Below are 16,066 nucleotides of genomic sequence, written 5' to 3' on the forward strand. Positions count from 1 at the left end.
TACACACAGAGCAGCAGAGGTCAGGAGCAGGTATAGGGGTACACACAGAGCAGCAGAGGTCAGGAGCAGGTATAGGGGTACACACAGAGCAGCAGAGGTCAGGAGCAGGTATAGGGGTACACAAAGAGCAGCAGAGGTCAGGAGCAGGTATAGGGGTACACACAGAGCAGCAGAGGTCAGGAGCAGGTATAGGGGTACACACAGAGCAGCAGAGGTCAGGAGCAGGTATAGGGGTACACACAGAGCAGCAGAGGTCAGGAGCAGGTATAGGGGTACACACAGAGCAGCAGAGGTCAGGAGCAGGTATAGGGGTACACACAGAGCAGCTGAGGTCAGGAGCAGGTATAGGGGTACACACAGAGCAGCAGAGGTCAGGAGCAGGTATAGGGGTACACACAGAGCAGCAGAGGTCAGGAGCAGGTATAGGGGTACACACAGAGCAGCAGAGGTCAGGAGCAGGTATAGGGGTACACACAGAGCAGCAGAGGTCAGGAGCAGGTATAGGGGTACACACAGAGCAGCAGAGGTCAGATATTGGGGTACAGAGGATGGAGGACAGGAGTCACAGGACAGAGGTCTGGGGTACAGTATGTATCTATGCTCAGGTAGTGCTATGTGCTCTGCTCTGCTATTTATGCTTCGTATGTCATTTTGTGAGACTACAGGCGGTCCCCTACTTAAGAACACCCGACTTACAGATGACCCTTAGTTACGGACGGACCTCTCTACAGAACTGATGTGGTACAGGGACTGCCTGTATATATTCGGATGGATGTAACAAAGCAGCTGGAGTCACTAGTGGAGAGGACCCTGGAGAATAGGGTGAGGTCCTTCTCCCATTATCCTCTTTACAGGGCTTCTGGGACGTCTGGTGATGGAGGTTCATGCTCAGGATCACATTTGGGTTCCCTCATGGACCTTCATATGTAGCTTGTTCTATAGGAGGCGTCTCCATCTCCGTGTCCTGTATGGAGAAGGTCCACATGTGGAGGCTCCTTTCACCAGTCCAGCTCCCCCCCCCCCTATGGCCATCGGCGTCTCACAGGTGCAGCAAAGGATCCTGGCACAGACTCTCAGACGCGTCAATGGTGAAACCACTTATAATGTATATGCAGTCACAGTCCATAGAGCCAGCACCAACGCGTTTCCACTATAACTATAGCACAGCTAATGATAAGCTGGTAATCAGGAGTGTAACTACAGTGCTAGCAGCTGCTATGGGGCCCGCAGTGTCAGGGGGCCCGGCACTTAGGAGGGGATGATGTGCTCCGGTATATACATATTATGCAGCACATTGTACAGTATAAGATGTATATACCCTGCCGCATCATCCACAGTACACCGCCTGGAGCTCACATAAGAAATGTCCAGGGAAGCCGCAAAATGTTTAATCTCTACTTCCCCCAGAGATAAGACTGACAGCGAGTATATACATATGTACTAATGTTAGTGATGTGTATATGCTCTCTATGTATGTATATGGTGTTATATACTGTGTGTGCTGTGTCTATGTTCTCTATGTGTGTATATGGTGTGTTATATACTGTATGTGATGTGTATATGTTATCTATGTGTGTGTATATGTATGTATATGGTGTTATATACTGTATGTGATGTGTATATGTTATCTATGTGTGTGTATATGTATGTATATGGTGTGTTATATACTGTATGTGATGTGTATATGTTATCTATGTGTGTGTATATGTATGTATATGGTGTTATATACTGTATGTGATGTGTATATGTTATCTATGTGTGTGTATATGTATGTATATGGTGTTATATACTGTGTGTGCTGTGTATATGTTCTCTATGTGTATGTATGTGTATGTATATGGTGTTATATACTGTATGTGCTGTGTATATGTTCTCTATGTGTGTGTATATGGTGTGTTATATACTATATGTGATGTGTATATGTTCTCTATGTGTATGTATGTGTATGTATATGGTGTTATATACTGTATGTGCTGTGTATATGTTCTCTATGTGTATGTATATGTATGTATATGGTGTTATATACTGTATGTGATGTGTATATGTTCTCTATGTGTGTGTATATGTATGTATATGGTGTTATATACTGTATGTGATGTGTATATGTTCTCTATGTGTATGTATATGGTGTGTTATATACTGTGTGTGCTGTGTATATGTTCTCTATGTGTATGTATGTGTATGTATATGGTGTGTTATATACTGTATGTGCTGTGTATATGTTCTCTATGTGTATGTATATGTATGTATATGGTGTTATATACTGTATGTGATGTGTATATGTTCTCTATGTGTGTGTATATGTATGTATATGGTGTTATATACTGTATGTGATGTGTATATGTTCTCTATGTGTATGTATATGGTGTGTTATATACTGTGCGTGATGTGTATATGTTCTCTATGTGTGTGTATATGTATGTATATGGTGTGTTATATACTGTATGTGATGTGTATATGTTCTCTATGTGTGTGTATATGTATGTATATGGTGTGTTATATACTGTGTGTGATGTGTATATGTTCTCTATGTGTGTGTGATGTTCATATGTTCTCTATGTGTGTGTATATGTATGTATATGGTGTGTTATATACTGTGTGTGATGTGTATATGTTCTCTATGTGTGTGTATATGTGTGTATATGGTGTGTTATATACTGTGTGTGATGTGTATATGTTCTCTATGTGTGTGTGATGTTCATATGTTCTCTATGTGTGTGTATATGTATGTATATGGTGTGTTATATACTGTGTGTGATGTTCATATGTTCTCTATGTGTGTGTGATGTTCATATGTTCTCTATGTGTGTGTATATGTATGTATATGGTGTGTTATATACTATATGTGATGTGCATATGTTCTCTATGTGTGTGTATATGGTGTTATATACTGTGTGTGATGTGTATATTCTCTGCTACAATACTCTTTAATGATCCCGAAGGTAAATTGTTCTGCAGATATTGTCTGGCTATAGGTCACAGTTACATTTAGGAGAGACACATAAGTTGCATGCATTTTAGGGGGTTAGCAGAACCGTCCAAGGTTGGGTGGTGGATCTGCTACCAGCCTGATGAGTTGTTGTTTGGTTGGGTCTCTTAGCTTCTCGGGGCACGGTCTAGGCTCCCTGTCCTGCCGGGTGCCGGTGCTCTAATGTTCCTGATCGAGTGCTCCTGGTTCACCAATCCAACTGGGTGCTTGGTCCCTGGATAACTTCTGGGGCTCTGATAGCACCCGTTGTAGGTTCTCTAATTATGCCTTGGCGGTTGTACAGAGGATACAGATCCTGTGGCCTGTGGCCAGGTCTGGTTGTGATTTGGGTCCTTAATGGGGTCTTTAATAGGACCTAATGCTGGGATTGGTCCCACGCTGCAGCCAAGAAAGGACGCAGCCATGGCAGGGCACACTCTAAGGATGAAAGCAGGACACATGCGCCCCCTGGGAATACACACACCATGGCAGGATCAGTGGATCCTCTGGACCACCGCTGTAGATGGAACTAGCCGACACCTGGGACCGGAGTCTAATTGGCACCTGGTATTCACCAGAGCCCGCTGCAAAGCCGTTGGACTTGCTGCGGCAGGATACCACCAGGTCGTTCCCAAGTGCGACTAGCCCGCGGTGGCAGCCGAGGTCGAGGTAACTTAGCAGATGAAAATCTCGTAGTCAGGTCCAGGCACAGGGTCAGGGCAGGCGGCAGAAATGCAACGTCAAGTCCAAGTCCGGGGTCAGCAACGGGAGGTCCAGGCATGTGGGAACGGGAACACAGGCACACGGAACACAGCAACACGGAGGAACTCGGGTAACACGGAAACACAGGACTAAGGAGCGGGAACACACAGGAACGCAGGAATACACAGGAACACAGGAATACTCGCTTGGAAGCTTTCTCTTAGACTATAAGGCACAAATATCCGGCAGGGAGACAAAGGCGGGATTCTTAAAAGTGAGGTGTTGAGCCAGTGCACCAATTAGCGGTTCGCTAGCCCTTTAAATCTTTGGCAGTAGCCACGCGCATGCCCTAGGATGTGCGCACGGCAGTCCAGGGAAGAGCAGGATCCGGGAGAGGTAAGAGAATTTGTGGGGCTGCCGCAGGGATACACGGAGGAGTGCGGGTGCGCCCGCAATCCGATACAGGGATCGCGGGAGCACCCGTGACAGTAACCCCCCCCCCCTTTGGCCTCCCTCTCTTCTTGGGCTTAAGAAAACATTGAAGCAGGCTCCTGTCCAGGATGTTATCCTCTGACTCCCACGATTTCTCCTCAGAACCATATCCTTTCCAGTCTACCAGAAACAACCGCCTACCTCTCACCGTCTTCGTATCCAGGATCTCTTTCACCTCGAAGACATCGGTGGAATCAGCCTGTGGTGCCGAAGGAAGAGAAATTTGTCGGTTGAAGCGGTTGAGGATGACTGGCTTAAGGAGAGAAACGTGGAAAGAGTTGGGAATGCGCATGCTAGGAGGCAGACGCAACTTGTAAGCCACCGGGTTGATGCGGCTAAGGATTTCAAATGGACCCAAGAACCGGCTACCCAATTTATAGCCAGGGATCTTCAGCCGGACATACTTGGCGGACAGCCAGACCCTGTCACCAGGAGCTAAAACAGGAAATGGTCGGCGTCTTTTGTCCGCTTGACGCTTGGTCTGGGCTGAAGCTTGGAGCAATGAGGCGTGGACTTGTTCCCAAATGGTTTTTAGATCACGTACCAGGACAGCATGACAGCTGCAGACAAGGGTAATGGAAGAGAAGGCCGAGGATGCATTCCGTAGTTAATAAAAAAGCAGAACCGGCAGAAGTGGAGTGCAGGGAATTGTAAGAGAACTCCGCTTGGTAGGAGAGAAGCCTAGTCGTCCTGACTGGCAGAGACAAAGTGGCGGAGGTAGCAACCTAAAGTCTGATTGCCAGATGATGGCGGCAGATCCATAACAAAGTCCATAGCCACTTGAGACCATGGGCTGGTAGGCACGGGTAACGGCTACAGAAGACCAGCAGGTTTTAGTCGTGAGGGCTTGTTGCACCCCAGGGTACCCAGCCACACGAGAAGAATGTCTCCAGGTCAGGATCCTCTTTCGAAGACCAGGTCGCACATAAGTCTTGCTGGGAGGCAGCTGCCGGAGGTCCACCACCGCTTCAAGCACAAGTCTCTCTGGAGGAGCAATATGCCTCGGAGCAGAGTCTTCCCCCATAACATCAGAAGCACGGGACAAGGTGTCAGCCTTGATGTTTTTTTTTCTGCAGGACGAAAATGGATTCGAAAGTCAAAGTGAGAAAAGAAGAGGGACCACTGTGCTTGACGTGTATTCAAACGCTGAGCCGTCTGTAGGTATTGGAAGTTTTTGTGGTCCTTGAAAATGCTGACTGGAAATTGGGCTCCCTCCAGCAAATGGCGCCACTCTTTCAAAGCAAGCTTGATAGCTAGAAGCTCCCGATCTCCAAAAGAATAATTTCTCTCCGCGGAGGAGAAGGTCTTGGAGAAGAAGTGAGAGTACGACCCCTAGGCCCCTTCTGGGTAAGCACCGCCCCAGCGCCCACAGAGAAGGCATCAACTTCCACAAAGAACGGCTTTTCAGTATCAGGTCGGGTAAGAACTGAAGCGGAGGAAAAAGCCATCTTTAATTTTGTGAAGGCCTCTTTTGCCGCTGGAGGCCAGACACGGGGATTAGCACCCTTCTTCGTAAGCACCACCATCGGCGCAACCAGAGATGAAAATGTGGGATAAATTGTCTATAATAATTAGAAAAGCCAATAAATCTTTGTATAGCTCGCAGTCCCACTGGGCGTGGCCACTGAAGAACCGCAGACAACTTGCCAGGATCCATCTGCAAGCCTTTATCAGAAATTATGTAGCCGAGGAATGGAAGGCTGTTCCGATGAAACTGGCACTTCTCCATTTTAGCGTAGAGATGGTTAATCCTGAGGCAGCTGAGCACTTGCCGTACGTGGGACTGATGGGACTTGAGATTCGCAGAATACACTAGAATGTCATTCAGGTAAACCACCACTCAACTGTACAATAAGTCCCGAATGAAATCATTATCAAATTCCGTGAAAACGGCTGGCGCATTACAAAGTCCAAAGGGCATAACTAGATTTTCAAAATGCCCATCACGGGTGTTAAAGGCGGTCTTCCATTAATCACCCTTCCTGATACGGATGAGGTTGTAGGATGAGGTTGTAGATCCAATTTGGAAAAAATTCTTGCACTCAAACAGCTCCATGATCAGCGGCAGAGGGTAGCGATTCTTAACGGTAACTTTGTTAAGACCGCGATAGTCTATACAGGGGCGGAGAGAGCCATCCTTCTTAGTGACAAAAAAGAAACCAGCTGGTGAGGAGGATTTGCGGATGAAGCCTCTTTGCAGATTCTCCTTTACATATTTAGACATAGCGGCAGTCTTAGGTACTGAAAGCGGGTACACCCGACCCCATGGAGGAGAAGTACCTGGCAGCAGATCAATGGGGCAGTCGTAGGGACGATGTGGAGGAAAGGTTTCAGCCTGTTTCTTGGAGAGCACATCTGCAAAGTCAAGATATGGAGCTGGAAGCCCTTCCAAAGGCTTGGGAGACACGGTAGAATCCCTGACAGGAAGCGGATGAGGGATCTCCATACAGTGAGAAGAACAGTTGGAGAATATCCCCAGAAGACCAGTCCAGCATGGGGGCATGATGTTGTAACCAGGGGAGAGCGGAAGTGCTTCGGGGTAGCACAAACAAAGAAAGTCTTTCTTTATGTAGAGAGCCAACTTGCAAGAGCAGTACCAGATGGGTACAGAAAGGATCTGGCCATTGACCAAGGCAATGGACAATGGCTTCTTGAGACAAACCACTGAGAAGTGGTGCTGGGAGACCAAGGCTGCGTCCACAAAGTTTGCTGTAGAGCCTGAGTCCAGGAAAGCAGAGACCTGAATCGGGGTGCCGGTACCAGTGCTGAGGAACACAGGAATCGTCAAGCATGGAGAAGCTTTGCTCACACCTATGTACTCCTCTCCCAAGGACCCTAGGTGCTGGCATTTCCCGGACGTTGGGGATGAGCCGGACAAGTCCCGACGAAGTGCTCTGGGCTGGCACAATACATGCAGAAGTTCTCCTGATGTCGTCTGGAATGCTCTTGTAGAGAGCATAGGTTTCTCAGCAGAAGATTCAGGTGGGGGCTGGAGCGGCTTTTGGAAGACCGGTACCAGGAGAGGAAGACGTCCAGCATGGCCTTGGGGATACTTGAAGCGTAGTTCCAGGGTGAGGAACTGAACTGCGTACTCTCCCACAGGCGAGTTGCCCTGGCGCAGGTTTAATAATGCAGTCTCCGCAGAGGAGGCCCGTGCCGGTTCTTCGAAGACTGCCCGAAACTCTGCCAGAAATGCAGTGAAGGTAGCCATAACTGGGTCATCTCTGTCCCAAAGAGGAGTAGCCCAGGCCAGGGCTTTCCCAGAAAGAAGGCTGAAGACAAATGCCACCTTGGACCGCTCGGTGACAAATTGTGATGGCATGAGTTCTATGTGCAGGGAGCACTGAGTTATAAAACCCCTGCACATCTTGGGATCTCCATCATACTTGTCGGGCAAGGAGAGATGTAACCTGGGTTCAGCAGCAGGAAGGCAAGGCAGGGTAGCAGGAGTCGCAGGAGCAGCCTCAGGAGACTGTTGCTGATGCTGGGTAGCTAGCAGCTGTTGCAGCATGGCAGTGACTTGTTCAAGCTGATTCCGCTGTGCAGCGATCTGCAGGAATGATGGATCACGATGGTGGCAAGATCAGGCTGACTGGGAGGCGGAACCTCGGCGGGATCCATGGCCGGATCTTACTGTTAGGGTCAGTGGATCCTCTGGACCACCGCGGTAGATGGAAGTAGCCGACACCTGGGACCGGAGTCTAAGTGGCACCTGGTATTCACCAGAGCCCACCGCAAAGCGGGATGGACTTGCTGCGGCAGGATACCACCAGACAATCTCGTTGTCAGGTCCAGGCACAGGGTCAGGGCAGGCGGCAGAGATGCAACGTCAAGTCCAAGTCCGGGGTCAGCAACAGGAGGTCCAGGCGGGTGGGAATGGAAACACAGGCACACGGAACACAGCAACACGGAGGAACTCGGGTAACAGGGCACACAGGAGCGAGAACACATAGGAACGCAGGAATACACAGTAACACAGGAATACTCTTCTTAGAAGCTTTCTCTTAGGCTATGAGGCACAAAGATCTGGCAGAGAAGACAGGAAGAGGCAGGGCACACGCTTGGCACATGCAAACAAGGGAAATGCCTTGTTACTCTCAGCGGATGTTGTAACTCATCAGTATAAATATCCAAGAACTTCACCTGATAGAATTTACTCCAAGAAATACTTACGTAATGTGTAATGTATAGTGAATGTAACCCCATAATACCAAAACAACGCAGTGCGAAATACAGCAGCAGGCACATCTGACAGGAAAAGACATCTAGAAAAATAAAACAATGCGTCTGAGAGTCTGCCATAGGACCCGTATTGGCGGCTGATTGGTTCCCACCAAATGGAATTTCTTTAGATTTCTTTCTGTTGATGACATGACACTTGGTCTCCATTCTGTCGTTCTGCAGGTGATCTCCATCCATGGACAAGATCATGACCTCCATCAACCTCTCTGACATTTACCCCGGTATCTTCATCCTGGAGGGGCTTCCAGGCGTTGAGCCATCCCATGTGTGGATATCCATCGTTCTTCTCATCATGTACGTCTTAGCGATGTGTGGGAACCCCCTGATGGTTCTCCTCATTGTATCAGAACCGCGGCTCCACAATCCCATGTATTATTTCCTCTGTGGTCTCTTCCTCACAGATATTATTCTGTCAAACTCCATTGTCCCCAAGATGTTCTGCATCTTCTGGCTCAATCAAAGGGAGATCAGCTTTGTCTCCTGCTACATCCAGATGTTCTTTGTTCATTGCCTTTCATCTCTAGAGTCCGGGATCCTCATGGCCATGGCCTTTGATAGATACATGGCTATCTGTAATCCCCTCCATTACATAAGTGTCCTAACCAACACCCTTATAATGAAAATTGTGCTGGTCCTGGTCATAAGAAGCACAGTCATCGTGATCCCATGTTCCTGGATGGCCAGTAGACTCCCGTACTGCCAGAGCCACATCATCCCTCACTCCTACTGTGACCACATGGCGGTTGTGCAGCTTTCCTGTACAGACATCACCGTCAACAGTGTCTATGGCTTGACCGTGGTCCTGATAGTCATTGTATTTGATATCTCCTGCATTGCTGTGTCCTACTACTTAATACTGAGGGCAGTTTTCCGACTTTCCACTAAGAATGCAAAGAGTAAAGCCTTTGGGACATGTTCGTCCCACATTTGTATCATCCTCATGCTCTATACTCTGGGACTCTTTTCCTTTGTGACTTACAGGATTGGTCATATTGCTCCATACATCCATGTCATCATGTCCAACATCTACCTGCTCATCCCACCAACTCTGAACCCCATCATCTATGGTGTGAGAACCCAGGAGATCCGCACCGCAGCTTTCCATCTCTTTACACCTGTTGCATATTAAGATTTGTAAAGTTCAGTGCAGTAAATATGGAAGGGTGTAGGCGATCTGTAATATTATCTGTGCTCACCTGATGCTGGATGGAAGATCCATCACCATTGGAGAACTCCAATGTAAAATGCTAAACAAAGACTATTTTCTTTCATCACAAATTGTTTTTTTATATATGTTTTTTTAATATATATCTATAGTATTTGACATCATCATAAATCCTGGAGAAGTTACAGACATGTATACTGTATACATGTAGACAATGGGTGTAGAGGAGGATGATGAGTCTGGAGGAGGACAATGGATCTGGAGGAGTATGATGGGTGTGGAGCAGGGTAATTGGTCTATAGGAGGACTATAGGTCTGAAGGATGACAATGGCTGTAGAGGAGGGTGATGGGTCTGGAGGAAGACAATATATCTGGAGGAGTAAAAACTGTCTGGTGGAGGACGATGGTAGTGGGGAAAGGTGATGGGTCTAGAGGAGGATAATGGGCTTAGAGCTAGGATGATGGTCTAGAGAAGAATGATGGATTTAGAGTAGGGTGATGGTCTTGAGGCCGATGATAGTTCTAGAGGAAGTCTATAGATATGGAAGAGTACAATGGGTACAATGACAATGGGTCTAGAGGATGACAATGGGTCTAAAAGAGGAACCACAGCTTTGAAAAGGGGTCATGGAGTCGGGGTTATCCCACAGTGGTCTGGGGGAGCAAAGGATTCTGGGAAGGATAGAGGGGTCAGAAAGAAGCCATAGTGGTTTAGAGTGAGCCAATGAGTCTGAAGGACCACAAAAAAGTCTAAAGCAGGACACAATGGGCTAGAATGCCAGACGAGTCAGCTGGAGGACAGAGTTGATCAGATTGCATAGAGTAGAATGGAGGAGATAGGTTTGAAGTAGACAAAGAAGACTAAAAGGGAGCATCTGATTGGGCTTTGTATGTCTGGAGAAGAAGGAGATTTCAGTAGGGGAGAAAGATGTCTGGAATATCACACTGGTAAAAAGAAAGCAGAGGTGTCTAGAAAGGGACAATTAGCCGAAATATGACAGTGGGTCTATTGAGTTTTCAGGTGAGTTTATCAAGGGAAACCAGAAATTTGGAATAAACAGAGGCCTTTGGGAACAACGGGTTAGTCTAGTGCAGGGGTGCTCCACCTATGCTCCACAGCCTTCAGCTACAAAATAGCTGCAAATGTGACCAAGGAGCCTTCATAATGGAAGTGCTGATTGGTGCTGAAACCAGGAGCGGTAGACGACTATGGAGCGGAGTGAACTTGTATTCTTTACCCGACGCTCCCAGATCTTCTCCTATTCTGGGCCTCTCTCTGCTTCTGGTCCTGATGCACAAAGAGCAGTGGGAGAGTAGAATATAGAGTAGAAGAGGAACGCTGAGAGGTGAAAGGTTAATCATTTATTTTTGTCTGATCTTTGTCTTTGATCTTTGTCTGATCTTTGGTATTTATGATGTCTGAGATGGTATTTTCTTCAGCTCTGTGGTAGAAGGTGCGTTTTTAGTGATGTTGCACCAGTGAAGCCCCTTGAAGTTATACAGTATGATAATGTTCTCCACAAGCCCAAAAAAGTATGTGCACCCCTGGTCTAAAGGAAACAGAAGTGATGGTGTAATGCCAACGTGGCAATCTAAGAAATAACGTATTGCTCCCTGCTTTGTCACAGCTGAGGACACCAATACAGTAGGAGGAAGGAGAAGATGCTCTGATTATTATTGTAGCTTCCATCCAGGTTCCTCTCAATAGGAAGAATTTTGGGGCTCAGAGCAGGAGCTCCAATGATGATCCCGCCCTGCCCGCAGCTTCTAACTCCAGCACAAGATACGTTAGGATACGAGTAGGAAACACTTTGATTGTTACCATGAAACAAAACATTTTTCCATGGTTGAAAAACAATTATTTCATCAAAAAGTAACTTTTTAAATTTGCTTACTATTTCTGATAATTATTAGTAATAACCACTGATATGTAGCTCCATTCTATATAGAAGGGAAGATATTGGGTCTTTCTTCTAGGTTCAGTAATTATGAAGGTTTCGCACAATGTGGGACATTTTCTATGGCTTCTACAACCATTTTCTGGTGGAGAACTCATCCAATCTTCCCTTATCCACCACTTTGGGCATTTCGGGGCAGAGAGCGGGTTGGGGGGTGGGTGGCAGTGACACAAATTCCTTGGCCCAGTGGGAACTATAGAAGAAATTTCCACCAGATCTGACTTGGTCTAAGTAAGTTCCACCTTGGGGAGACTGTAGCCCCTCTTAGCGGATCTGTGAAAGGAGGTGGGGGGAGGTGTTATAAAAATAGCAGTTGAAACACCAGTTTTAATAAATTACCCCCAATGTCACAATTTGGCACCAAAAATCCATCATAGGACATGGATCATATCAGGTCTAGTGACGTGACCCATCCAGTAGGCGATTAGTACAAGTTTTGTGGTTAAGAACGTTTTGTCTTCAATACTTAACATTTCACAATTTTCATCTTTTATTATTTCATATTTGAAAGTAAAATCAATTAATTGAATAATCGCACACAACAGTTTTATGTTTCCTGATTCGTGTATTTAGTGTAAGTCGCCTGAAGACATCAAAAAAGTTAATTTTCAAAAAAACTGACCAATGGTTAAAGTTGAAAGGAAAGTGATCCCTCTGTGTCATTAGGAGAGGGACGCTATTGGATGACGGAACGGGACCAGGGTAGGAGAGTATAAAAGGTTGGGGGGTGCTCTAAACTTTTGGGGAACAGCGTAATGATTTCTTTTGGACCGATAGCCCTTAAACCTGCGGCCATTCCTGACTAGGCCTGTGGAAGTCTAGTACTACTACAGCGATACACCGTGTGTATGGGCTACATGTTATGTTAGGGTTATGGTGTTTTATGGTGTTTGTATGGTTTTGAGGAGACGACATTGTATCTTGTATCCTCTGCTACGCCCTGCGTCACCAACCTGTTTGGGTCTCATTTGTAGCACAAATTGTCCCTCTGTGACCTCTTTTAATAAAGTTTATTGTCGATTGACTATAATTAGTTTGTGTTTGTGTGTTTAACCATTCATGACTTTTTTTGTCAGGGCAAAGTGTAATTTAAAAGGAACCTGTCATAAAGAACGGGCACAATAAACATCACTCACCCCCCACTGTGACTTTGTTGAAATCTGCCTCCTCTCACCAGTTAAATGGTACCCAAGCCTTTTCTGTCTTTGTCTATGTTGGCCCCGCCCACTTGTACAATCTGACAGGGTGGAAGAATAGATAAGCTTCATCATCAGGACTGACCCCTGAGGACTTCTGCTGCAGATCACAGCGAGTACCGAGAGCGTAAAGGAAACCTCCCATGAGGAATGGACTATCAGAAGAAGATGTGATAGTAGATTCCTCCTGCTGCCTCTGCCCTTATCTGTAATTTAATAATCCTGGAAACAAACTTGTTAAAAATGTTATTTTAGTAATATGTAAATTACCTGCAGAGGCTCCTGGGGCGTGGCCTTAGCTCCTAGGGCCCGGGCAGGCTATATGTATTGTCCAAAAAAATGACAATTTCTAAACCACATCTCACATGACCAATTACAGTGACACAACTCAGATTCTGGTCACCAGATAAAAGTGGCTGCAGAGTCAAGGGGTTAAAGAAACAAATGTGTCTAGAAGAAGTCGTCATTATGGTCTGGGCTGTGTGGAGGACACAAATCAGAGAAAACAAAGTCTATACGTCAGTGGATGTGATGGCCTATGAGTCTTCTACTCACATAAGGTCTACATGGAAATGCTGGATCTTTCTGGCATCTCTCTCGTTTAAGGAACGAAAATTCCTGGTGTATAAATTTATAATATAACACAATGCAAAACCTAATCCAGGGGTTAAATGGCTGGAGTATGGTAAAGGGATTCGAGGAACCTCAAAGAGACAATCCAAGATGTGGCTTCACCACATCATCAACAATGGATCCATCCATAGACCCTGAGCTGTTCACCTACAGTGTGGGAGATATCGGTGGTAGAGAACTTGCCACAAGGATCCCCAGTCATCATATTATACAAGGAGTAAGCAGTGCAGAGATGGAACACAACAGTCTCTTATAGAGATCTCCGACCCCAATGCCAGTCCACATGTCCTCCGACCCCAATGACAGTCCACATGTCCTCCGACCCCAATGACAGTCTGTCTGTTCCCTGTTATCACAAGGTCACCAAGGTCAACGATCCTTTTCTGTATACCAGGATTCTTGCATCTGTAATGGTGACTCCTATGACCTCGTGCTGCTTCATGGCTAAATGTGTCCTAAAGGGCTCATGTGTGTCTAGTTCATGTATTTTGGCTCTGATCTATTGTAACCAGGGTCTATATTGTCCCCTTCTCCAATATGCGCCACCTGAGTGATTATGTTCTTGGGTTGCTGGCGTTCAGAGATTGTATCTTGGATTCTGTCTCCCCATAGTCTGTCCCATTCTAGGACCATATCCGGTTATTCTCTGCCCGACATCTGGTAGATTGCACCAGTACCGTTCCAGCAGTATTAGCAGTACCCCAGGACTACTCTAAGAGTTCCAGTTCCAGCAGACTCGTTGCCTGTACAAGAGTTAAGGATAAAAGCTAAAGTAATCACTTGGATAATGCCATTGGGTTTAGCCTCCGAGCCAAACTGGGGCAAAGAGGGTCCAGAACCCCTGATTTCAATATCTCATATTTTATGCCTTGTTCATATGGCGGTCAGGAAAATTCCCAAAAACCTATTCATGTGAATAAACTCTAACCAGGATCAATAATTTATTATATTTGGTAAGTCATGCAGGGGTCAATTCACACATTGGGGCAAATTTACTTACTCGGTCCTGTCCCGATCCCCGATTCAAACTGTACAACGAAGATTAAGTCCGGCGCGATACGCGTAGCTCGTGCACCCGAGTTCCTGCATCCATCGCTTCCCCGCTGAGATCCGTCGGAGTTCACCTTCTTATTCCTGGTGCTTGTAAGTGCGTGTCTTGCGACACAATTTGAAATGTTCAATCCCGCGCGTGGTCCGAATCCGTCGGGTTGTCCGACAGCCACCCCCGATTTGTGTTGCATGCCAGCCAGCGCCGATTCGCCAAAATCTGATCGCGTGCGACACAATCCCCTGTTAAATGCTGCGCAACTCGGAAATTGACGGATAACCTGACTAAAATGCGTCTGACAGACCCTTAGTAAATGATCCCCATTTAGTTTATTTCCTCTGTAGTCACTTTCCATTGTTATAATATTATATTCCCCAAATGCAAAATCTTTGTTCAGGACTAGAGATGAGCGAACATACTCGTCCGAGCTTGATGCTCGGTCGAGCATTAGGGTACTCGAAACTGCTCGTTGCTCGGACGAATACTTCGCCCGCTCGAGAAAATGGCAGCTCCCGCCGTTTTGCTTTTTGGCGGCCAGAAACAGAGCCAATCACAAGCCAGGAGACTCTGCACTCCACCCAGCATGACGTGGTACCCTTACACGTCGATAGCAGTGGTTGGCTGGCCAGATCAGGTGACCCTGGGATAGACTAGCCGCTGCCCGCGCTGCTCGGATCATTCTGTGTCTGGATGCCGCTAGGGAGAGAGCTGCTGCTGCTCAGGGAAAGCGTTAGGGTGTTCTATTAGCTTACTGTTAGGCAGGAGTGATTCTCAAAGAACCCAACAGCCCTTCTTAGGGCTACAATAACGTTCTACTTTTTTTATTTTAATTTGCATCTAGTACCATTTTGTGAGGAATTAGCAGGGGGACTTGCTACCGTTGTGTTTAGCTCTTAGTGGCACACATATCCATAGCAAAGACCGAAGTGGGAAAATTTAGTAGGGGTTGGATTTCAATTAGGCACTAACTCAGTGTCATCTCATCTGGCATAGTAGTGTGCTTTGATACTTGGCTAGAAAATAGCCATAGGAGAATACAAAGAGCTTACTTACGCATACAGTAGCGTTCTATATATTTGATTTCTGGTTGATCTGCTGGTGGCTGTACTTTCTGCAGTGCATGTACTAGCCAATTCTGAGCAATTTGTAGTGAGACTTGCGACCGCTGTGTTCTGCGCTTAGTGACGCACATATCCATAGCAAAGACCGAAGTGGGAAAATTTAGTAGGGGTTGGATTTCAATTAGGCACTAACTCAGTGTCATCTCATCTGGCATAGTAGTGTGCTTTGATACTTGGCTAGAAAATAGCCATAGCAATAGGATAGCATTGTTTGGTTTTAAAAACTCAAAAAAAAAACAAAAAACACAAAAAAAAAAAAAAAACACAAAAAAAAACAAAAAAAAGTAAAAAAAAAAATAAAGTTATAACTCTCATTTTAAAAATGTTTAACCCGAGGGCTAGGGGTAGAGGACGAGGGCGGGGACGTGGGCGTCCAACTACTGCAGGGGTCAGAGGCCGTGGTCCTGGGCGGGGTGAGACACCACCTGCTGATGAGGGAGCAGGGGAACGCCGCAGAGCTACACTCCCTAGGTTCATGTCTGAAGTTACTGGGACTCGTGGTAGAGCACTGTTGAGGCCAGAACAGTGCGAACAGGTGAT

At 46.4% G+C, this 16,066-nt stretch overlaps 1 protein-coding gene across 1 annotated transcript; it reads left to right on the forward strand.

The window, feature by feature from the left end:
- Window positions 1-633: 633 nt before the first annotated feature.
- LOC140116389 (olfactory receptor 52N2-like) lies at window positions 634-9,648 on the forward strand. Its single transcript, XM_072132914.1, has 2 exons — window positions 634-822; window positions 8,567-9,648. The coding sequence occupies exon 2, from the start codon at window positions 8,580-8,582 to the stop codon at window positions 9,531-9,533; it is 954 nt and encodes a 317-aa protein (XP_071989015.1). The 5' UTR covers window positions 634-822; window positions 8,567-8,579; the 3' UTR covers window positions 9,534-9,648.
- The last annotated feature ends 6,418 nt before the right edge of the window (window positions 9,649-16,066 follow it).

The sequence above is a fragment of the Engystomops pustulosus genome, chromosome 2, assembly GCF_040894005.1.
Source record: "Engystomops pustulosus chromosome 2, aEngPut4.maternal, whole genome shotgun sequence".
Classification (NCBI taxonomy): domain Eukaryota; kingdom Metazoa; phylum Chordata; class Amphibia; order Anura; family Leptodactylidae; genus Engystomops; species Engystomops pustulosus.